Genomic DNA, 24,632 nt, shown 5'->3' with positions numbered 1-24,632 from the left:
CACCCATAACTCTTTAATTTTCTTACATCCAAGTCCCTATGTGTCTTTTAAATGTCCCTATTGTACCAGTCTCCATCCCCACCCCCAGCAATGGTTTCCAGGCGCCCGCTACTCTATAAAAAAACCTTACCTCTGAACTCTCTCCCAAACTTTCCTCCACTCACCTTAAACAGATGTCCTCTGGTATTAGCCATTGCTTCCCTGGGAAAAAGGTGGTGGTTGACCACTCTATTAAACTATAGGAGCACAAGTAACCCATCAAGTCTTCCCCACCATTTAATCATGAGCTGATCCATTTCCCCACTCACCCCCACTGCCTGGCCTTCTCCCCATAACCTTTGATGCCCTGGCTAATCAAGAACCTATCAATCTCTGCCTTAAATACACAACTCCCTGTGGCAACAAATGCCACCGATTCTCCACCCTCTGGCTAAAGAAACTCCTCCGCACCTCTGTTCTAAGTGGACGCCCTTCAATCCTGAAGTTGTCCGAGGCTCTCCCACCATGGGAAACAACCTTTCCACATCTACTCTGTCCACGCCTTTCAATATTCAAAATGTTTCCTATGCCCTATATTTAGGCCTCTCATAATTTTATATACCTCTACAAAGTTACCTCTTACCCTCTGTCATTCCAAAGACAAAAGCCCTAGCTACTCTGCCTTTCCTTATGTGTGCTTGATCTCCCAGGGTCAACACAGACACAGTATGCCCTCTTGGTCAGGCTCCTACACCGACCTCTGTCCAAAGAGTTGGTCTCCAGATTCAACATGATAAACAAAGTACCAATGAAGACAGGACAGCACACACTCTGTTCTCACTGCTGCCATCAGGAAAGAGGTCACGGTGCCACAAGACTCACACCATCAGCTTCAGGAATAGCTGTGAATGAATCTGTACTATAGTGCCTGACAGATATAACTGAAGCTTCAATGGAGAACTGGATTAATAATTGCAAGAGAAAAGGTTAAAAGGAAGAACAGCAAGGTAGGAAACAGCGGCCAGAGAAGTGGTTCTCAACTTCATATTCCCCCACTTACAGGCCACCTTAAGTAATCCCTTACTAACTGGAGAGGATCTAATGACATAGGATGTTCTGTGGTTAGTGAGGAATTACTTCAAGTGGAATGTGAGAGGAAAAGGTTGAGAACCAATGGACTAGAGCAGAGAGTTACCAGGAAAAAGCAAGGAGTAGAGTTGAGGCCAAACATCAGCCACTCTCTTACTCAAAGGTAGAACAGGATCAAAAGACCTTGAGTCGTTGAGGACATCCACTCCTGTTCTCACTATCAGCAACTTGGATATTTTATCTGCACAATTTCTAAGCAACTCTTATAGAAAATGCTCTTTCTGGGAGATCTTGTCCCCTCGCCCCATGAGGAGAATCTTCCTCTCAGCATCTTCCCCGTCGATCTCACTCAAACTCTTTTATGTCACGGCTGTAAAGATTTAGCTTGATTTGGACATTATGTTCAGCACAGACTCATGGGTCAGCACAGATTGGTGGGCTGAAGGGCCTGTTCCTCATTGAGATGGCCTCTCATTTTTCGACACTAGCCATTCTCAACCTTTTTTTCCCACTCTTTGGAGTCTACTCAAAGTTTAAGGGCCCCCATCCCTGTGAATCAATCATTTAGTTGGCTTCTTTCGTACTTCTCTTCTACTGACCACATAAAAAGTATTTTATGATTTCAATCTGTGCACCCTCCCCCCCCAACCCAGAGGACTGTGTTGCTCCTTAGAGAATGTCACTGACAGCAAATCAGAGCCCGACCTTCTGCTGCCCTGAGGCAGCGTCTGTAGGAAGAGAAGCAGGAGTTAACATTTCAGATCCAAGACCCAGTTCTGACGAAGGGTTTCAATATGAGTGGTAACTCCTGATTCTCTGTCTGTGGATGCTGCCCATACTGCGGACTGTTTCCAGAGTTCCAGCATCCACCATCCACGTAACTATCCTCCACTCACTGTTAACCTGTCAACATTGGCCTGCTATTATTGGGAGAAGCTGCTGAAGATCGGTCTCTTCAATTCTGTGGGAGATTGTTTGCAATCAGTCCAGACATACTTTGCACAAAATCACTTACCAACAACCTGTCTTAAGAATTAATTGAGTTTTTAAATGTAGTTTTTGCCAGCTGGCAAACTGACACCCAGTGGAACGAAACCATTCTTTGAGAGATGGAGCTGGATAACAGTGAGCCCCCCGTGGTGGGGTTACCTGACGAGAGCAGACTTCCACTACTGCCACTGATAATCTTCCCTTTGCTCCCCATGTTGGCCAGCTTCGACATCTTCAGTGTGCCCGTCTCGGTTAGGTCGATAGCAATTTCGCTCAGACTTCTCGCTGCGTGGATTTTTGACTGAGTGAAGCAACAAAGGCAGTGATCAATCCAAGCAGCAGCGATCATCAAGGACCCGCACCACCCAGCACACGCTCTGTTCTCCCTGCTGCCATCAGGAAAGAGGTCTCGGTGCCACAAGACTCGCACCCCCAGGTTCGGGAACAGCTGCTCCCCCTCCACCATCAGACTCCACAGTGACAAACTCAATCAGGGACTCATTCAAGGACTCTTACTTGTCCATTTAATTAATTTTTAAAAATTCTCTCTGCATTGCAGTTTGTTTACGTTTATGTGCACATTGAATCAGATTGAAATGGTAATTCTGCCTGCCCCGCAGGAAAAAGAATCTCAGGGTTGCATGTGATGTCATGTATGTTCTGACAATAAAGCTGAACTCCACATTGGGTAGTAGCCCCTCAAGCATAACAGGGAGATGCATTTCCCTAGAACTCTACACAATCTCCGAACAACCCAGGGATTCTTCGTTGCCAGTTAAGCATTTCTGAAGCATCAGTATTTCTTTTAACATTGGAAAGATCTGTGCTAATTTGTGGACAATGATCCGACTAGATTTGGGGGTCAGCATAGCCCTTAGCTTAGACCTAAGTTCAAATCTACCACTGCCTGTAAAGAGCTTATACTTTCTCCCCGGGACCGCATGGGGCTTCCTCCAGGTACTTGGGCTTCCTCCCTTGTTCTAAAGACATGCAGAGTGTGCAGGTTAATTGGTTGCAAGGAAGTATTTCAGCAGCGCGGGCTGTGGGTCAGAAAGGCCTGTTACCATGCTGGATCTCTAAATTAAATACTCTCAATTCTCTGCCGCCAGACTCAGCTGAGGCCCAGAGACTGGGGCAAATTCCACCCGCAAACCGCAGCCTGGTTAAAATTAGCGGTGGTTCCCAGGTCAGTGTAGTTCACTGGGCAGAATATCTATCAACTGAACCCAGGGAGCTGAAGGCACGCACATCACGGTCGAGCACCAAGGGTCTGCCAGCCATCCCAGTTGATGATCACCCCTTACTCCTGGAAACACAGAAGGCTGCAGGAAGTGGCAAACACACCCAAGCCCATCACAGGCACTGGTCTCCCCTCCATTGAAGACATCTGTGTGAGCTGTCGCCTCAAGCAGGCAGCCAACATCACAGTGGACCCATCACCCTGGTCACAACCTCTTCTCGCTGCCATCTCCGCGTACAGAGGTCTGAGGTCTGAGGTCCAGCACCTCTAGGTTCAAGGACTGTCTTTATCCAACAGCCGTCAGGCTCCTGAACCATCCTCAACTACCCTAAACTACTCTGGGATCACCAAAAGATCTCTGCACTACTGAAATGTCTGTTTTTTCATCTCGCGTAAACAGGAACTTTAAATATTTATTTATGTATCATTTTAACTTTGTCTGTTATATTTGGGCATATTATGGTTGGTGTATCTCACAAACCTGTGTGGATTCAGCAAGTAAGAATGTCGGTGCATATGTACTTGGCACTTGTGTGTATAACAAGAACTCACCAAATCTCAGGATTAACTGATCAGTGCACACCCATGCCCACCGATTATGTTTTCCCAAACACTGTGAGGTAATCTGGAAGCTCCTGTTTGGAGCCTGAGAAACGCAAGTTTGAAGCAAGGTCCGCAGCAATAATCAGCTAAATTAGTGGCTCCTACACTTGCGTGGGAGAGCTCAGTAGAACATGCGGCTCACCTGCCCTTCCCTACAATCCTCGAATGACATAGTTAATAAGGCCAGGGATCAACAGCAGCCCCACAGCTGGGTGTTTTAATTTCATTTTACTTTTCTGATAAAATTACCTCTATATTCCCCCCCCGCCACACTAATTTTTAGTGCACCCCTTTGCTCCCAATGCACTCAGGTTGGAAACCACAGAGTTGAAACACTTGACCCGAGGCATCCCTTTTTGTTTGTACTTACTTTGCTCTGCTTTCTGTCCAGATAGAACTGGTGTTGGCTAATGGCCATCGCCCAGATTGACTTGATCAATGCAGCACTGGCATACCATGTATGCACTGCAATCCCACTGTGACCAAAGGTTCTCCTGGTTACAGAGGCCCTGGGAATGTAAACAGAGAGCCAGGTTGCTGTATGCTAACCCTTGGTGTGGATAGGATTACCAAGCACTACAGCTCTTTCACAGGAAACACAAATCCCCAGCACACTGTAGATGAACAACCTTCCCCCTCCCAGCAGGCTTCAGCCTCCCATTCAAAAAATTAGAGATTCTTTTAATGTTGTGCACACGGTCAGCTTAGTGTAACACTATTGTAACAACAGCAACCAGGTCCGGGGTTCAAATCCCACGCTACCTGTAAGGAGTTTGTACGTTCTCCCTGTGACTGTGTGGGTTTTCCCCAGGGGGCTCTGGTTTCCTCCCACCCTTCAAAACGTACCGGGGGGCGTCGGTGAATTGAGCGACACGGACTCATCGGCTGGAAGGGCCTGTACCCGTGTTGTACGTCTACATTTAAATTTTAAAAAATTTCAATCTGTTTTCTGTTATTTGCTTTGTAAATTCCGCATCTGCCTTAAAGTTTAACTTAACAGGGTAAAAACCACATGGGATGCAAGACGGATGCCTGCCCTTTGTACGTGTACGTCAATAATTTAAGGTAGCAAAGATTCCAGGCGTGCCCAGTTAACCTGGCTGTTTGACATTTTACAAGTTGTGCATCGTGACTTACCTGCGTGGGTCATGAACTTCCACAGAAAATTTCTTCTCTCTGAAGTACAGGTTCTCCAACTGCTTCCATTGGAAAATCTTAACAAGACAAAAGGGTGAAAGGCATGTGTATTTCCAAACCCTGGTAACACATGAATGAGTCCTGCACACTCACGCACATGGCTAGAGAAAGCTCTGGCACTCTGTAGACTCTCCCTCTCCTGTTCTGTGAGATCCAGCATTAAGCGACTGTTTTCTAACACTTAGGGTGTGTTTTCCTGAAGAGGTTTTTTTTTCCTCTCGAAGAAAAAAAACCAGCTCACGAGTCCCTTCCGGTAGTCTGCTTTTCCTCTCCAGTTTGTACCTAGTCCTGCAACGCCGTGTTTTGCTGGACTGAGTATGCTTCACTCCGCTGCTGTAAGCAGAACCATCTGTGACTCAGTACGGGACAAGTACTGAAGATAATTCCTTCCCTCTGATGGGAAGACATTCAATCATATGCTCCCTGTGGGATCTTCATTTCCTGCTTGCTATTACTGGGAGGAATGAAATAAAAGCTTTAGGGTGGGTTCTTTCAGACACCATGTGATGAGCCAGAAATAAAAAATTCAGCTGAATGACTCTCTGCATTCCTGAGTAAAATTACTATATACTGCTTTAACAAGCCCAACTCCTCCGAGTGACTGGAATCTTCTGTTTTATTCACCACCATGAGCGACAGTCTTTTGGACCCACACAGCCAGGGATCAGGAATTTCAAACATGCCAGCTGTGCGCATTGGGAGACCTCCTGGGGCTGTAAATGGGGAGACCGTCACCTTGGAGGCAAATGGACAATGTCACACTCGAGGCGGTCCAGATGCTGGGGTGAGAACTGTTCTCCGCAGCTCCCAGTTGGAGAAGCTGTTCCTCGTCCCACAACGTTTACACACTGACATTTACTCCACGTGCTCAACCTTAAAGATACAGCAGCAGGCGAAGGCCATTCAGCCTTCCCCAACATTCAGCAAGAACAAGCCTCTATCTCTTTCTTGCCAAAGCTACCGATTTCCAAGGCCCGTATCGAGACAACCATAATGAAAATCATTTTATAAAGTTGATGAAAATCTGAAATAAAAGAAAATGCTTTAAGGCACTCAACAAGCCAGACAGTACTGGTGGAGGGTAAAGCAGTTAACGTTTCAGGCTGCAAACCCTTTGCAATAAGAAAAAAAAACAAGTCATTTATCAGTGGCATAAGGATAATTGAGGGGAAGGAAATATCTCTGATAGTGTGGGACAAGAGAGGTAACGTTTCAGTCTTTATCGGTGCTAAACAGTGAGAGAAACATCAGCCAAAATCCCAGATGAAGAACATGCACACTGCCTACGGTCAGAGAATTCATACAGGGTCTGGAAATTCCCATTTGAAAGAGTCAATGACACATTAATGCAGATGGTATCAACATCATCCAGCAGCTTACGGTCACCATTACTGATGCCAGCTCTTGAATGGATTTAATTCATTAATGAAATAGTTTTAATTATCGCAGCTGGCAATGGCATGGAAATCAAACTCATGGCTGGGATTAATGCAGGAATTGAGATTATTGATACAGCTCATCTAGCCCTGAATTGCTGAAAGACCACCCTGTTAAACATTTGCTTCACCACAGGGCACATGCAGCAGGCTATAAAACTGAGAGAGGGATATAAAATCAGGAGAAGGCATTGAAGGGGTGGACAGAATGTGGGCTCCATTTTGATATTTCAGAAACATTTGGACAAGAACATGGATGGGAGAGGCATGGAGGGATATGGCCTGAGTGTAGTTCACTGAGACGAGGCAGAATAATAGTTTAGCACAGGCTAGATGGGCTGAAGGGCTGGTTTCTGGGCTATGGTTCTATGGGTAAAAGTGTCACATACGAGAAGACATGTTTGAGTTGGGGGGGGGAGAGGTGTAAGGGAGGTGTGCGGGATTAAGTATTTACACAGAGAGTGGTGGGTGCCTGGAACAGGGTGTCAGGAGTCGTGGTTGAAGCAAAAATGATAGAAAATAGAAGTATTGAACAGGCTTCTAGATGGACGCAGGAAGAAAGATTGTTTAAACTAAAGCATTCAGAAGAAAGAACAGGGATCTGATGAAGACACAAGCTTTGGACAGGGCCGGATACATCAGATCCAGGAAGAATGTTCCCAATGTTTGGGAATTTCAGGACAAAAGGTCACAGTGTCAGGATAATGCATTTAGGACTGAGATGAGAACCTCTTTGCTCAGAGACTTGTGAACTGGTGGAACTCCCTGCCACAAACAGTTGAGGCTACTTCATGAGATGTATTCAAAAGGGAAAAGGATGTGGCCCTTACGGCCAAAGGAATCAAGGGGTGTGGAGAGAGCAACGGGTCTAAACTATGGGTCACGCTCCCTGACAGAAGTGCAGGAGATCCCTCACCAGAAGGACTCCAGGTGTTTATAAAGGTCACAGTGACAGAGCAGAAATAGGGTCTTCAGCTCAACAAGCCCATGCTTGACCAATTTACACTAATCCTGCACTAACTTTATCCTCCTCCCAGATTCTATCTTGAGTCAATTTATCAGAATCAGAATTTATTGTCATGAACAAGTCTCGAAATTCAGTCTTTTGAGGCAGCGTCACAGCGCAAACGTTCACATTATATCCATCTTACATAACTATAAAAAATAAAAATGATAGTGGATGAAAAGTGAGGCTGTGGCTTTGGTTCATTGATTATCCAGAAATCTGATGGCAGAGGGGAAGAAGCTGTCCTTGTGCCACTAGTTCTCAACTTTAGGCTCCTGTACCTTTTCCTCAATGGTAGCAGAGTGAAGAGGGTATGGCCTGGGTGGTGGGGTCTTTGAGGACAGAGGCTGCTTTTTTAAGACACCACCTCATGTCCATGTCCCGTGATGCCACAGGCTGAGTTCAGAACCCTCTGGAGTTTTTCCTTATGCTGAGATCTGGCACCTCTGTTCCAGGCCCTGATGCAACCAGCCAGAATGCTCTCCATGGTACACCTGTAGGTTTTGAGAGTCCTTGGTGGCAGACCAAATCTCCTCAACAAAGTACAGCCGCTGGCGATCCTTCTTCGTGATTGCATCAATATGGAGGTTCCAGGACAGATCCTAAGAGATGTTGACCACCCAGGAATTTGAAGTTCTTGACCCTCTACTACTAAGCCCTCGATGAGGACTCCCTGACTCCCTCCTGAAGTCCACAATCATCTCCTTGGTTTTGCCTACATTGAGTGCAAGGTTGTTGGTGTGATACCACTTACCCTACCAACCTGCACATCTTTGGGATGCACCCGTGGGAAGGTCCATCTGGTCCTCAGAGAGAAACTACATGTGGATAGCACCAGAGGTCTGGATTGAATCTGGGTCTCTGGTGCAGTGAGGCAGTGGCCCTATGAGCTGTGCCACTGAACCACCATGTTGCTTAACCCCTCCTTCCCAAAGCAATGAGTAAACAGATAAATACATGTGCAAAAGAAGTATCATCTACTAGAAACACACAAGAAAAAGAATAAACATAACATAACATAATTACAGCACGGAAACAGGCCATTAGGCCCTTCTAGTCCGCACCGAACCAAACACCCCTTTCTAGTCCCACCTCCCTGCACAATGCCCATAATCCTCCATCTTCTTCTCATCCATATACCTGTCCAATCTTTTCTTAAATAATACAATTGACTCCGCCGCCACTATTACTCCCGGAAGCTCATTCCACACGGGCACAAACCCTTGAACTCTCATTCTTCGTCACTCCAAAGAGAAAAGCCCTAGCTCGGTCAACCTTGTTTCAGGTCTTGACAGCATCTTCCAGCTGCTCCCGTCAGGGAAGAGATCCAGAAGGATCAGAGCCAGCACCCCCAGGCTGAGGAACAGCTTCTTCCCACGGGCAGATGAACTGCTCATACAGTCCCTCCAACACTCCTCTATTGATTAAACAATAGTTATGTTTATAAATGTATATACAGTTCACACTGCATCCGAATAGTTTGTAAATATGTGTGCTATATCTGTATATGTGTTTGCATGTTTTTACACCAAGAAGCAAAGAACGCAGTTTCGTCCAGTTGTACTTATACCATGGAATGATATTAAACATGAACAAAGAGTTTCAACCCGAAACATCAACCACTCTTCTCCCCACCCCCCACCCCGTTGTTGCAGCAGATTGTGCTTTGCAAAGTTATCCACTTCCTTTGCTAAATTCTTTAACTCTCTGGCCCGAAATGTCAGCAATATATCTTTCTCTCCTATGGACGCTGAAGAGACCAGCTGAGTTCCTCCAGCATTCCGGTGCGTTTAAACAACGATCACTTCTTTAGCTCCGAACCTAACTGTATTTTGTACGAGGCGATGTTTATTTGATTGTCACAGGTTCAGCTCTTGCCTGTCTGCAGAACTGCAGAAAGCAGAATTGATTAACAGGCTGGAAAATGTTTAATACTTGATGGTGCAGGGGGCTCAGGAGGCAAATAAATCAATGAGTGAGGGTGAAGGCTGCGGAACATGCTGACAATTTCATTAGGAGTGGAAGAACTAGAATCAAAAATCTATGGAAAACAATGTGAACAGACAGAAACTGCTCCAAGGATAATATTATGGAAACAACCAGCAAAGGAAGGCAGAGGTTTTAAAAATATTCCCATCTTTCTGTCTGAAGACGGGGCAGAGCAAGCACATAGCAGGACGCTGTCAGTGTGGGACAAGATGGAACTCGGGCAACAGTGCTCAGAGAATAGAGGAGTTGAAGGAGCCACCAACCCGACAAGCCACACAGTCTCCTCCCAGCTTCCCGCATCAGAGGTATGTTTTTTTTTTACACGGGGTGGGGTGCCTGGAATACATTGCCTGAGGTAGTGATGGAGACTCAGACAGGTGCATGGATCCTAGAAGAAATTGTGGGTTATGGGTTGGGAAGGATGGTGGAAAACATTTACATGGGTCAGCATGTGTGGGCTGAAGGGGCTGTTCCATTCCATGTTCCTCTCGCTGCTCCGTATCTCTTCCTCACCACCTCTCCCAGTGCCAGCAAGCTCCACCTTCTCACTGAGAGTAGGATGCTACAACAACTCCTGAATTACCTAACTTGTTGAAGGATGCACTGCATTTCCATAGCAACCTTCAGGTAGTCACTTCACAACCAGTGAGGTGGAGGCAGGCCACAGAGCAGCCAACGTGCACAGTAAGCTCCCACGAGCAACGTTTGTGGCAGTGCTGTTCTTCGGCTTCAGCTCTCATCCAACATCTGGTACCTCCAGCAGTCAGCTCACCCTCACCAAGTCACAGAGATCTACAACACCCAAACAGGCCCTTTGGCCTAACATGTCCATGCTGACCCAAATGCCTGTGTTCACCCCATATCAAATCAGATATCATATTTATGATCAGAGTACATACACGACATCACATTCCACCCCAAGATTCTTTTCCCTGCGGGCCAGGGAGAATTACCACTTATTGGTAGTGTAAAAAAACTGTACTTGATGTGCACATGTAAACAAATAAAGAACTGTAAAAATGCAATGCTGGAGAAACTCAGGTCAAACAGGGTCCTTTATATGCAAAGATAAAAATAGAGAACCAACATTTCAGGCTTGATCCCGTCATCAAGGTTTTAGAAAAATGTCGGCAGGCACCCAAATAAAAAGAAATGTAAACAAACTGACTGTGCAATTCAGAGAGGGAGAAAAAAAAATCAATAAAGTGCACGTGTAAGAGTCCTAAATGAGTCCCTGATTGAGTTTGTTGTTGAGGAGTCTGATGGTGGAGGGGGAGCAGCTGTTCCTGAACCTGGTGGTGCGAGTTTTGTGGCCCCTACACCTCTTTCCTGATGATAGCGGTGAGAACAGAGTGGATGGTGAGGGTCTTTGAGGATTGCTGCTGCTTTCTGATGGCAGCGTTCCCTGTAGATATTCTCGATAGTGGGGAGGGGTTTGCCTGTGATGTCCTGGGCTGTGTCCACCTTTTGGAGGGCTTTACGCTCAGGGGTATTGGTGTCCCATACCAGACTGTGATGTAGTTGGTCAGCACACTTTCAACATCTGTAGAAATTTGCCAAGGTTTCCGGTGTCATTCCTCTAAATCAGTCCATCTCAATGGGGGGCCCTTAGGGCCCACTGGAGGCTACAGCACATTAAAAGGGGGAAGGGGGCCACAGACTGGAATCATAAAATATTTTTATGTTCTTTAAGATTCACAGGGAAGGGGGCCCATGAACTTTAAGAAGAGTCCTAAGGGGGCCTTAGCCAAAAAAAACGGTTGAGAATGCCTGTTCTAAACATTCCTTTCCAGGTATCTGTCTTAAATGTCTTTTCAATGTTAAAACTGTCCCCACTTCGAGAATTACCTCGAGCAGATGATTCCATAGAATCACCACTTAATGAGTTGCTAAACACGTTGCCCCTGATTTTCAACCTATGCCTGCTTTTAGATATCATCCCATGGGGAAAAGTATTATTTTTCTGATCTATCCTTCCAATGATTTTATAAACCTCTGCCTCATACACTCCAGGGAGAAAAGTCCCCGCCTCTCCTTCCAATTCAGAACTTCAGCATCAAAATTTATGATCATGAACAAGTCACAAATTTGGTGTTTTATGTCAACATCACATTGCCAGTCCCAGTAACTTTCTTGAATCCTTTCAGTTTAGTGATATCTTTCCTACAGCTGGGTGACCAAAATTGAGTACAATACTCCCAGTGCAGTCTCACCGAGGTCTTCCAGCTGCAACGTGACATCCCTGCTCCTGTACTCAACGCCTTGACCAATGAAAGCAAGCGTGCCAATCCCCGTCTTCACCACCCTGTCCATATGCGCTGCCACTTTCATGGCAGTCTGTATCTGCATCCCTTGGTCTCCCTGCCCTTCACCGTGCAAGTCCTGGCCTGGTTTAACCGACCAAACCACAACACCACACCCTTCCCGAGTTAAACTCCAGCAGGTAAAAATTTCAGTGCATCTGTACCATGCACTTGTTTCAGGTTTCAGATTTATTGTCAGAGTACATACATGATATTACATACAAGGCTGAGATTCCCTTTCTTTTGAGATTCATATATATGACAATAAATGTAATGCTGGCTTTCATTTCGAGATGAATAGAATATAAGAGCAAGGATGTGATGTTGGGGGTTTAGAGGGCACTGGTGAGACCTCATGTGAGCAGTTTTGGGCTCCTCATTTAAAGAAGGATGAGCTGATGTTGGAGAGGGTTCAGAGGAGGTTCATTAGGATGATCCTGGGAATGAAAGGATTATCAAATGTGGAGCGTTTGTACTTGTTGGAATTTAGGAGAATGAGGGAGGATCTTATTGAAACATTTCAAATGTTGAAAGGCTTGGACAAAGTAGATGTAGGAAGGTTGTTTCCCATGGTGAAAGAGTCAAGGACAAGAGGGCACAACTTCAGGCTGTCTGCTTAGAACAAAGATACAGAGGAATTTCTTCAGGCAGAGGGTGGTGAAACTACAGAATTTGTGGCCACAGGCAGTTATGGGGACCAGGTCACTGGGTGTATTTAAGGCAGAGATTGATAGCTTCTTGATTAGAACCACAGAACATTACAGCACAGAAGTGGGCCTCTTCAGCTCTTCTAGTCTGTGCCAAACTATTTTTCTGCCTCGTCCCACTGACCTGCAACCAATCCATAACCCTCCATGTCCATGGACCTCCCCAAATTCCTCTTAAATGTTAAAATTGAGCCTGCATTCACCACTTCAGCTGGCAACTCATTCCACACTCCCACCACTCTGTGTAAAGAAGTGCCCCCTCATGTTCCCCCTAAAGTTTTCCTCTTTCACTCTTAACCCATGTCCACTGGTTTGCATCTCACCGACCCTCAGTGGAAAAAAACCCCGACTACATTTACTCTGCCTTTCCCCTCATAATTTTAAATAACTCCATCAAATCTCCCCTCATTCTTCCCTGCTCCAGGGAATAAAGCCCTAACCTGTTTATCCTTTCCCTGTAACTCAGTTCCTGAAGTCCAGGCAACATCCTAGTAAATCTTCTCTGCACTCTTTCCATCTTATTGATATCTTTTCTGTAGTTAGGTGACCAAAACCGCACACAATACTCCAAATTTGGCCTCACTGATGTCTTAAACAACTTTACCATAACATCCCAGCTCCTATACTCAATACTTTGATTTATGAAGGTCAATATGCCAAAAGCTCTCTTCACAACCCTGTCCACCTGTGACACCACTTTCATGGAATTATGTATCTGTATTTTCAGGACCTTCTGTTCTACCACACTCTTCAGTGCTTGACCATTCACCGTGTACGTCCTTTCAAAATGCAAGACATCACACTTGTCTGCATTAAATTTCTTCTGTCATTTTTCCATCTGGTCCAGCTTTGAAAACCTTCTTCACTGTCCACAATGCCTCCAAACTTGCTGATCCAATTTACCACATTATCATCCAGATCATCGATATAGAAGACAAACCACAATGGTCCTAGCACCAATCCCTGGGGCACACCACGAGTCACAGGCTAGTTAGAGAAGCAATCGTTCACCACTACTCTCTGGCTTCTCCCATCCAGCCATTGTTGAATCCAGTTTACTTCACCATGAATACCAAGTGTCTCAACCTTCCTGACTAACCTCCCATGTGGGACCTTGTCAAAGGCCTTACTAAAGTCCATGTCGACAACCTCCACAGCTTTTCCTTCATCAACATTTCTCTATTAAGATTGATTAAATATGAACTGCCACACACAAAGCCAGCCAGTCCATGGCTATCCAAATAATAGTATTAGCCAGGGCCTCAAAGGTTATGGGGAGAAGGCCGGGCAGTGGGGCTGAGTGGGGAAAATGGATCAGCTCATGATGAAATGGTGGGGGAGACTTGATGGGATGAATGGTCTATTTCTGCTCCTATATCTTAAGGTCTAAACGAAAGGTCTATCATCATATCTCTCCACAGCACATCCCTACCACTGTGTACTACTATGGTGAGTGCTCTTAGCACAGGGATTTCTGGAACGCCAGACAACTGCACAGAACAGCTCCCAGCTGCAGTTAAAGAAAATCAGGCCTGCATGTTGACCCCATGGTTTCCTGCTGTAACCTTTAAATCAAGATCATGCCTTTAATTCCCTAAAACATGTGTTCCACATCATATGTGATGTAATGAATGTTTCACTGTTAAAAGCACAACCGACAGATGTCAGTAAACACTGGGAATCCATAGCAACAGTATGACTGCCAGAATTTTAAAGAAACAACTTTTTTTTTAAAAAAACACACGTGTGTCCCAGTTAGTGTAGGACAGCACGGTTAGCGTAGTAGTTAGAGCAACACAATTACAGCACGGGCAACTCGGGTTAGAATCTGGCACTGTCTGAAAGGTGTTTGCACGTTCTCTGTGTCTGCAGGTTTCCTCCGAGTGCTCTGGTTTTCTCAAAGCATACAGGGTATTGTAGGCTAATTGGGGTATTTTGGCGCACAGGCTTGTGGACTGGAAGGGCCTGTTACTGTGCTGTATGTCCAAATTTAAAATAAATAAAATATGTTCCTCTTCATGGCAATTATCCATTTCTATAGCACTTCAAACATGGCCAAAATATCTTGAAAAAAAAATACAAGTAAACAAAATCTCTATCTTGCGAAGAACACAACCTGCTGGAGGAACTCAATGGCTCGAACAGTGTCAGTGGGAGAGAAGGAATGGTCAGCGGGCTGGAACCCTTCATCGAGACTGAGAGGGCAGAGGGTCAGTGTAACAAGAAGCAGGTACTAGGACAGTTCAAGAGGCTGAAAGTAACAGGCAGTTAAAATGCTGGCTCCAGAGAGTTGTGGAAAGCATTAGCTCCTCCAGTGTACAGCTGTGACATCATGCCCAGCCACATCTCCTCCCCCACCCTCCATCCCGACACAGAACTCGGTCCCCTGGTGCACAGACTGTCTGCCCTGGAGAATGCTCTGCCTTCCTGCTTGCGATCACATGTCAGAGCTTACAGCCCTGCATCATTTTCTCCGGAACCAGATGCACTAATGAATCTAACATGCTCCCTTGGCAGGGACACAATGGGGTCCCCCGACAATTCCAGTTGCACATGTTGTCTAAGGCCTTAGTCACAGACTGAGCAAGTGTTCGCACCACTACATTCTGCATGTCCCTGAGGTTGATACTGGACCGCGGGACCCTACAGGTAAGCAGCGCTGAGATCATCAGGTTCTCCCTCCCAACAAAGGATCCCTACCACCTATCCTACCATCTCTGACCTACTTCCAACAGGAAGGAGGGACATGACCATTAGGACTGGGACTGCTGGGATGAGTAACGGGCAGTGAGCTGTCTCCTCTGAAGTCTCTTTGCTGTATATTTTATTTAACTATGAATATTGTGGTAACATTTTGTTTTATGTGATGTGCATGATATATGCCTTGTGAATTGGTCTGCATTGGTATGACATCAGAAACCCTGGCAAATGTCTACAGAGCTGTGGTGGAAAGTGTACTGACCGGCTGCATCACGGTCTGATATAGGGACACCACAGGCAAAACTCTCCCCATCATCGAGAACCTCTACAGGGAACGCTGCCATCAGAGAGCAGCAGCAGTCGTCAAGGATCCACATCACCCAGCACACGCTCTGTTCTCGCTCCTGCCATCAGGAGAGAGGTATCGGTGCCACAAGACTCACACCACCAGGTTCAGGAACAGCTGCTCCCCCTCCACCATCAGACTCCTCCACAACAAACTCAATCAGGAACTCATTTAAGAACTCTTACTTGTCCACTTTATTGATTTTCTTTGCTCTCCCTGTATTGCACAGTTTGTTTACACTGGTTGTCTGTTTAGATTTCTTGATTGTTTACATGTTCACGCTGTGCACAGTTTATTTTTTTGCACTACCAATTAGTGGTAATTCTGCCCAGCCCACAGGAAAAAGGAATCTCAGGGTTGTATGTGATATCATGTATGTGCTCTGACAATAAATCTGAAATCTGAATGCACCATGGTCCAGAGAAACATCTATTTGGTTGTACGTGTACACTGAATTTGGCTGTACATATTCAAAGAAACTCTGTCCTATTCTGATGAATAATTAGCTGCCAGAGCTGTGATGGGTTGAATGGCCTCTCTGCAGCTATAACAATTCTATGTGGGTAACCATGAGAGAGTCTGTTTGGCCATTCACCCTCTCTGATGGGTGACAGGATGCTGTGGAAGGGAGGTCGTTAGGTATATTTAAGGCAGGGATTTCCAGGTATTTGATTAGTCAAGGCATCAAGGGTTACGGGGAGAAGGCCGCGGTGTGGGGCTGAGTGAGAGGATGGATCAGCTCATGATTACAAAGGTGGAGGAGACTTGATGGGTTAATTGGCCTACGTCTGCTCCTATACCAATGACCTGGTCACGGTTGGTGGGTGATGTGTGGAGCTAGTAACACTGCCTTCATCCTGAAGAGAAATAAATCACCAGAAAAGACTGGAATGATCTCTCTGGGTAGCCAATGTGGCCCGTAGCCGGCGACTTGAATAGGAAACCTTTCAAGGGATACGAATTGAATGCAGGCACATGGGACTAGTTTAGCTTGTATAGATCAGTTGGGCCAAAGGGCCTCTTTCCATGCTTTTGAACTCCATGACAAACTCTGGATCAAGAGAGGCTGCCAGTACTCAGACATGGAACAGAGACGAGATGTGGGTCACAAACACTTTAATTAAATGGGGCTGAATGGCCTCGTGGTTGCTACATTCAGTGGAACGGTGACACTCTAACGTACCAACAGGACATTGAAGGATGGAAGGAATCCAGGTAGTGGCAACATCCACTGGTATTGGTCAGATTTTCACTCATTTGCAGAGCAAGGAGACGCCAGCCAGAGCAATCATGTTGGACAGAGTCCCTCTCCCCCTGGCCCAGCCATAGCTATTGTGTTGGACAGAGCCCCTTGCTCCATCTGGCCCAACCCAGAGTAACCAACTTCACTGACCTCGTTCACTGTCTATCATAGCTCAATGTATGATGAACGAACAGATTCACAAGAATGAAGAAACAGCTCCACTTCACCATCAAACACACACATGGAGGTTATGGTAGATCAAAGAAATCAACACTACAGGTTGAAGCCACTGTTCTCAGGATAGCCAGAGAGGAATGAGCGAGACTCATCAGACATCTCTGCACTGAGTCTGTGGCTCATGCAAGACCTGTTCATCTGTAGGCCGGGTTCCATCTCCTCCATGCTTCTTAGCTCTAAACCATGGCACCTCCTGCGTAAAAACGATTTTCCTCAACTTCTCTCTAGTCCTCTGCTTATGACCTGACATTACCTCTCCATTGAGGAAATTTCCCTCTGCAGCTCTCACTGCTGTTGGACACCTAAGTAGACCGGTTACATCCAAACACTCCATTTATTACTCATCTTTCATTTATTATTCAATTCGACTATCTGGATTTCCAATCCCCTCCTTGAATCTGTATCTCCAGGGCCAGTGAACACCTCTTCAGGTAATGGCATCACGAGCTTCCAGTAATTACCAGCCCCCTTTCATTACTTTCTCCCAGATTGTCGAATGACTCAGCTCAAAACAAATGAGCATCTGTGCATTGTGCGGAGATATCATCTGAAAGGACTGGAGCGGACGACACTGCAGTGACTCAGCAATAATTCCCTGACAGATTTTCCCATCAACATCTGCATCGTTTAGAGTGGAGCAACCTCCTGCCTTGATCCACAAAGCAATCAAAGTTGGATCAGACCACATCCTGCCCACACTAGAGGAAGCAGATTAAGTTCTCCAATCTATTTTTAGCACGATGGGTGGGTCTTTGCCGAGTTTTTCCAGGAGTCACCTGTTACAGCACAAAAAGGAAACCTTCTGCCTGTCAAATCCTTTGGCTACACTGAACACAGACACAAGAAAGCTATAATTTAAAACATTTTTTACATTTTTGGAGGGTAGGAGGAAACTGGAATACTCGGAGAAAGCCCACACAGACACAGGGAGGATGTACAAACTCCTTACAGACCAGCGTAGGATTTGAACCCGGTTTGCTGGTGCTGTAACAGCATTGCACCAACCATTACACACACCACAACTGCCTAGGTGAGCTAATCGCAGCTGGAGATTTGCGGGGTTAGGGTTGTGGTGCAGTGGCCAAGTTACTGGACTAGTAAAGCAGAAAACCCGAGAGAGGAGGGAGTCACGTGATGGAGTAGTGGCCGGACGGTGAACTCCAGCCCTCTCCAGAAAAGTCGGGAAAAACAAAGGAAAACACAAAGGCACAGAAATAAAAGTTACAGAAAAGTGAGTATAAAGGTGGAAAGAAGATGGCGACAAAAAAAGAAAAATCGAAAACAACGGTAAGAAGAGAGGAAGAGAAGACAAAGGAGGAAAAAGGTGAAGGCCTTACCTGTCCAAAGAGGCCCGCTGCGGAGAGAGAAACCCGCTCCCTCAGGTCGGTAAATAATGGACTACAAAAATGGCTCGCAGAGCCGAGTAAAAGTGCGCAACCGCGCATGCGCGATACTTCGCGCATGCGCGATGCGAATGAAAAAAAACACACCGACGGGAGGGGGGACCAGCTGGGGAGTCGACCTCCACAGCCGGCAACGACATCTGCAGAACACCTGCAGCAAGAAGAGACCACAGAAGACAATAGAAACAAGAAAGAAGAGGAGGAAAGGGCAACAAAGAAACAACAGATGGCCAACCCAGAGGAAGAAGAAGAGGAAGAGTACAGGGAAATAGAAGAAGAAAAGAAAGGCAAGGTAAAGGATATACTTGCTCTTATTAAAGGATACATGGAGTCATTTAAAGAATGGCAAACACAGGAATTTAAGGATTTAAGAAAAAGAATAAACAACACAGAAGAGAAAATAAATAAAATGGAGATGACCTTAACAGAAATGGGAAAGAAAATGGACAAGATGGAAGAGCGGGCAGTAGCAGCAGAAATGGAGGTAGAAGACTTAAAAAAGAAATTGGAGGAATCTAATAAAAAAACTAAAGAGACACAAGAACTACTAGCTCAAAAAATAGATACAATGGAAAACCATAACAGAAGAAATAACATAAAGATAGTGGGCCTTAAGGAAGATGAAGAAGGCAAGAATATGAGGGAGTTTATAAAAGAGTGGATCCCTAAGACCCTAGGATGTCCAGAACTACAGCAAGAAATGGAAATAGAAAGGGCACATAGAGTATTGGCCTCTAAACCACAACCACAACAAAAACCAAGATCTATTGTAGTAAAATTCCTAAGATATACTACAAGAGAAAAGGTACTGGAGAAGACAATGGAAGAAGTAAGAGAGGGCAACAAACCACTGGAGTATAAAGGGCAAAAAATCTTCATTTATCCAGATATAAGTTTTGAACTCCTAAAGAAGAGAAAAGAGTTCAATACAGCAAAGGCGATTTTATGGAAGAAAGGGTATAAGTTTATACTAAAGCATCCAGCGGTATTGAAAATATTTATTCCAGGACAACAAAACAGACTATTCTCGGATCCAGAAGAAGCACGAAAATTTGCAGAACAATTACAAAAATAGACTGAGGGAGGAAGACGGGTAATGAGAGTTAAAATGATCACGATTGATATGGATGTGGGTAAAGACAAAAATAGACTGAGGGATGAAGACGGGTAATGAGAGTAAAAATGATCACGATTGATATGTATGCGGGTAAAGAGGTATAAGAGTGAATAGAGACAATGAGCATACATGAATGTATCTGTACTTAGAGGAAAATATAGATAGTATAGACAAGAATTAATAAGGGAAGGTAATGGAATAGAGAGAATAAGGAGGGAATTAAAAGAGTGACCTTTGTGACATATGAAAAGTGAAATCTTTTCTGGGGGAGGCGGGGTGGGGGGAAATAGCGGTCACTGCAAAATCAGTTGACGCTTGCGAGTGGATTCGCAAATCCAAATGGAGAGGGGAGATGTGGTTGTCCGACAAGGGATAAAGGACAACTCAGGAGGTGAAGGGGAGATTGGGGATAAATAAGATAGAAATAGGAGAATAAGGAAAATGTTGAATGTTGTAGGAATGTTGTCTTATAAAGAGTTGAAAATAAGAAAACAGAAATGGAAAAGGAGGAAAGGTAATGATGGAAAAACGGAAAGAGAAGATAAACAAAATATAAAAGGGCTACGCTGAACTATATGTCTTTAAATATTAATGGAATACATAACCAAATTAAAAAGGAAGAAACTACTAAATTTAAATGAATAAATGTATTCCATTAGAAAAAATAACATATAGGTTAAGAAATAATATTGAAATATTCGAACAAGTATAGGAGCCTTACATTAAATACAATAGCGAAAACCTACCGGGGACAAACATTACCTAAGTTGATGGAAGGAGAAGGAAAGAAAAGAATGGACTCAGTAGAATTTCTGGTGTAATTTTGTTGAATGACAACATTGTCTGACTGGCTTAATGCAACCTAGATTGTATACCTAAAATGGATGGGGGGGGGGGGGTGGCTTGGGAGGAGGGGGGGGAGAAAAAGTCACTGTATATGTGTGAAAAAGAAATAGTGTATATCATGGCTAATGTGATTTATGGTGTGAAAAATAAAAAAAATTTAAAAAAAAAAAGCAGAAAACCCGAGTAATAATCTGTGAGTCTCAACTCCAATCCCACCATGACGGCTTGGACATTTAAAACAAATAGATGGAAAGGAAGGGGATGTTCAGCCAAATTTGAGACGAGCTGGATGACAGTGGACTTCTCGTTCAAGCACGGAGAGGAGAGGTCAAACTTCTACTGAAGTTTCCCGAGGGCTGCATGACTGTCTGGTTTGGAAAAAGAGAGTACCCAGGAATGCAGGAGACTGCAGAAAGTGGCAACCTGGCCAAGTGCATTGTGGGCAGCGACCTCCTATCCATCGAAGATATTGACATGAGGTGCTGCCAACAGGAACTCTGCTCCTATGGTCTCTGCTGTATGAGCTGATATAGTTAGAAAGGATAGGAACAGGCCATTTGACCCTCGCCTGTATGTTGACCATCATGCCTGCATTAATGCCATATTCCTCGATGGGCCTGCTCCCTCAAATACCCGTCCAGGTGCCTTGTCTATGATGTTCCTGTTTCCATTACCTCCTCTGACAGCTTGTATCAACCATTAATCATGTGAAAAACCAACCCCTCTGATCCCCCAGCTCACCTTAAAACTACTGACCCCACTGCCGCAGGTATACATACAGATTCTGGATCTCTGGTCTCAGCCTGCTCTGCTCCGGGGGACACAGCCGCAGCCTATCCGGTCTCCCCTTCAACGTGGCTGGGAACCTTTTCTGCACTTCCTCTTGTTTAATCCCATCGCTCCTGTAACTCTCCGACCACATGTACCCCCAGTGCAGCTTGACCAATGTACTGAAAGCAAAGAAATGCTAGAGGTCCCGCAGCATCCATGGGAGGTAAAGATACATAATCGAGATCTTTTTTTAATGTATTAAATGTAGACATACATCACAAAGATAAGCGTATACAGAGCTGTTGTCATACCCACACTCCTGTTCGGCTCCGAATCATGGGTCCTCTACCGGCATCACCTACGGCTCCTAGAACGCTTCCACCAGCGTTGTCTCCGCTCCATCCTCAACATCCATTGGAGCGCTTACACCCCTAACGTCGAAGTACTCGAGATGGCAGAGGTCGACAGCATCGAGTCCACGCTGCTGAAGATCCAGCTGCGCTGGATGGGTCACGTCTCCAGAATGGAGGACCATCGCCTTCCCAAGATCGTGTTATATGGCGAGCTCTCCACTGGCCACCGTGACAGAGGTGCACCAAAGAAAAGGTACAAGGACTGCCTAAAGAAAGCTCTTGGTGCCTGCCACATTGACCACCGCCAGTGGGCTGATAACACCTCAAACCGTGCATCTTGGCGCCTCACAGTTTGGCGGGCAGCAACCTCCTTTGAAGAAGACCGCAGAGCCCACCTCACTGACAAAAGGCAAAGGAGGAAAAACCCAACACCCAACCCCAACCAACCAATTTTCCCTTGCAACCGCTGCAATCGTGTCTGCCTGTCCCGCATCGGACTTGTCAGCCACAAACGAGCCTGCAGCTAACGTGGACTTTTTACCCCCTCCATAAATCTTCGTCCGCGAAGCCAAGCCAAAGAAGAACAGCATGGTAACAAGCCCTTTCAGCATACCAGCCCGGGCCGCCCAATTACACACAATTAACCTACACCCCTTGTACGTTTTGAACGGTGGGAGGAAACTGGAGCCCCCGGAAAAAATCCACACAGACTCCTTACACACAGCGAGGGATTCGAACCCTGGTCCAGATCACTGGTGCTGTAACAGCGTAGCTTTACCCACGAGGCCAACCGTGCCACCCATTTTGATGTATTCGATAATATATCTTTAACCCCTACAGACGGTACAAGACCTGCTGAGTTCCTTCAGCATTTCTGTGTTTTCATTATAATCAACTATAAGCCATAGCAGCACAAACAGGCCATTCAGCCCATCGAATCTGCCCTGCTATTCAATCATGAGCTGATCCATTTTCCCACCCAACCCCACTGCCTGGCCTTCTCCCCATAACCTATGATGCCCTGGCCAATCAAGAACCTATCAAACTCTGCCTTAAATACACCCAATGAGCCAGCCTCCACAACTGCCTGTGGCAACAAATTCCACAGATTCACCACCATCTGGCTGAAGAAATTCCTTCACATCTACGTTCTAAGTGGACGCCCTTCAATCCTGAAGTTGTGCCCTCTTCTCCTAGACAATCCTCCCACGGGAAACAACCTTTCTACATCTACTCTGATGTTTGAGTTTCTAATCAGTGTATCATACAGGCCTAACTGTCGTACTCAATTCCTTGGCAAGTGAAGTGACCTACGGCTTTCTCATCACCCTGTGCGCCTTTGATGCCACTTTCAGGGAACTATGTGCTGTAGCCCTTGGTCTCCCTGTTCAGCACCACGTCACAGGGTCCTTCCATTCACTGGGCAGGTCATGCCCTGCTTTAACTTCTGTTGAATGCATTGCTCTGGGCCAAATTCCACTGCTGCTGCCAAGCATTCGTTCAATGTGATCTCTGGCAACAGCGAGACCATCAAACACCAGTTACAGGAAGAAATTATTCCTGTCCAAGAACGATTCTTGGAATGAAGGGATTAGCATTGGTGGAATGTTTAATGGCTCTCCTTGGAGTTCAGAAAAATGATGTGGGGAACAATAGAAGCATTTTGAATGAAGAAGGGCCTGGACAGAGTAGATGGGTAAAAAGTGGTTTCCCATGGTAAGGGAGTCCAGGACAAGAGGGCACGACTTCAGGACTGAAGGCCGCCCATTCAAAGCAGATACGGAGGAATTTCTTCAGCCAGAGAGCAGTGAACCTCTGGAATTTGCTACCACGGGTAGCTGTGGAGGCCAGGTCGTTGGGTGTATTTAAGGCAGAAATTGGCAGGTATCTGAATCATCAGGGAATCAAAGGTTTTGGGGAGAAGGCCGGGCAGTGGGGCAGATGGGAGAATGGATCAGCTCATGATGGAATGGCAGGGCAGATTCGATGGGCTGAATGACCTGTATCTTATGATCTGATGGAAATGCCAACACACTCAACATGCTGCAATAAATAAAGCCTGGAACATTCCGTTAGCAGCTCCTCAACAAGTGAGGTGGACCACAGAGCAAGAATTCGAGAGTGCAGCATCTATGCCACAACAATGCCAGGCAGAGACCATCTCTAAGCAGACTGGCCTCCTTTGCTGGCCCTCCCAGCACCAAGTGCTCAGTCACCAACCTCCCTGGAAATCACCAATGATAAGACGTTCGTTGAGGCCAGTCACATAAATACTGTGGCTGCAAGAACAGGTCACAGACTGGGTATCCTGCAGTGAGTGGCTGAACTCCTCTGCCCCAAAGCCTTTCCACCATTTCCAAGGCACAAATCAGGTACAGGGTAGAATAATCTGGATAAACACAATGCCGACTTTACTCAAGAAGGTCGATACCAATATAGCCCAGGAACAGGACATGTGGACCAATGCAGTTCGCTGGATTGGCACCCCATCAATCACCCAAAACATTCATTCTCTCCATCACTGGCACACCGTGTACTATCGATGTTAGAGGCGGCACAGTTATTGTAATGCTGTTCTGGCGCCAGTGACTGAATCCAGCACTGACTAAGGAGTTTGTATGTTCTCCCCGTGACTGCGTGGGCTTCCTCCGGGGGCTCCGGTTTCCTCACACCCTTCAAAAACGAACGGGGGTTGTAGGTTAATTGGGCAGCACGGGATCATGGGATGCAAGGCTTGTTACCGTGCTGCATATCTAACCACTCTGATTGCACCTCCCAAATCAGTGCTCTCTACCACCGAGGAAGGCGAAGGTTGCTGGGGCATGGGCCCACCGTCAGCCGCAGATACTCCTCCATGTTGACGGTGCTTGTCATAAACCCTGGAGGTCTCTCCCAACAGCAGCCAGAGGACACATTGCCATGCAGAATTCAGTGGCTCAGGAAACTGCCTCACCATCTCCTTCCGAAAGGCTCCAAATACTGGTTTTGCCAGGGATCCACAGATCCCAAAAAATAAAATATGGAAAAGTACTCACTAAAACACTTCAGAAACACATGAAAACGTATTACTTAAATGG

The 24,632-nt window shown here is 45.8% G+C and overlaps 1 protein-coding gene across 6 annotated transcripts in view; it reads right to left on the bottom strand.

The window, feature by feature from the left end:
* The window catches only part of frmd4a (FERM domain containing 4A), a 371,653-nt gene that overhangs the window by 58,426 nt on the left and 288,595 nt on the right, over positions 1-24,632 (bottom strand). For all 6 annotated transcript variants that reach the window (XM_069907581.1, XM_069907580.1, XM_069907582.1 and 3 more), the window contains 3 exons: positions 5,039-5,115; positions 4,272-4,410; positions 2,218-2,359 (listed from right to left, as the gene is read on the bottom strand). In XM_069907581.1, coding sequence (XP_069763682.1) covers positions 2,218-2,359; positions 4,272-4,410; positions 5,039-5,115 — 358 coding nt within the window. The remainder of the gene's footprint in view (positions 1-2,217; positions 2,360-4,271; positions 4,411-5,038; positions 5,116-24,632) is intronic.

Source organism: Narcine bancroftii, chromosome 13 (assembly GCF_036971445.1).
Source record: "Narcine bancroftii isolate sNarBan1 chromosome 13, sNarBan1.hap1, whole genome shotgun sequence".
Lineage (NCBI taxonomy): Eukaryota > Metazoa > Chordata > Chondrichthyes > Torpediniformes > Narcinidae > Narcine > Narcine bancroftii.
The sequence above is the reverse complement of the archived record's forward strand: the minus strand, read 5'-3'. Positions and strand labels throughout refer to the sequence as shown.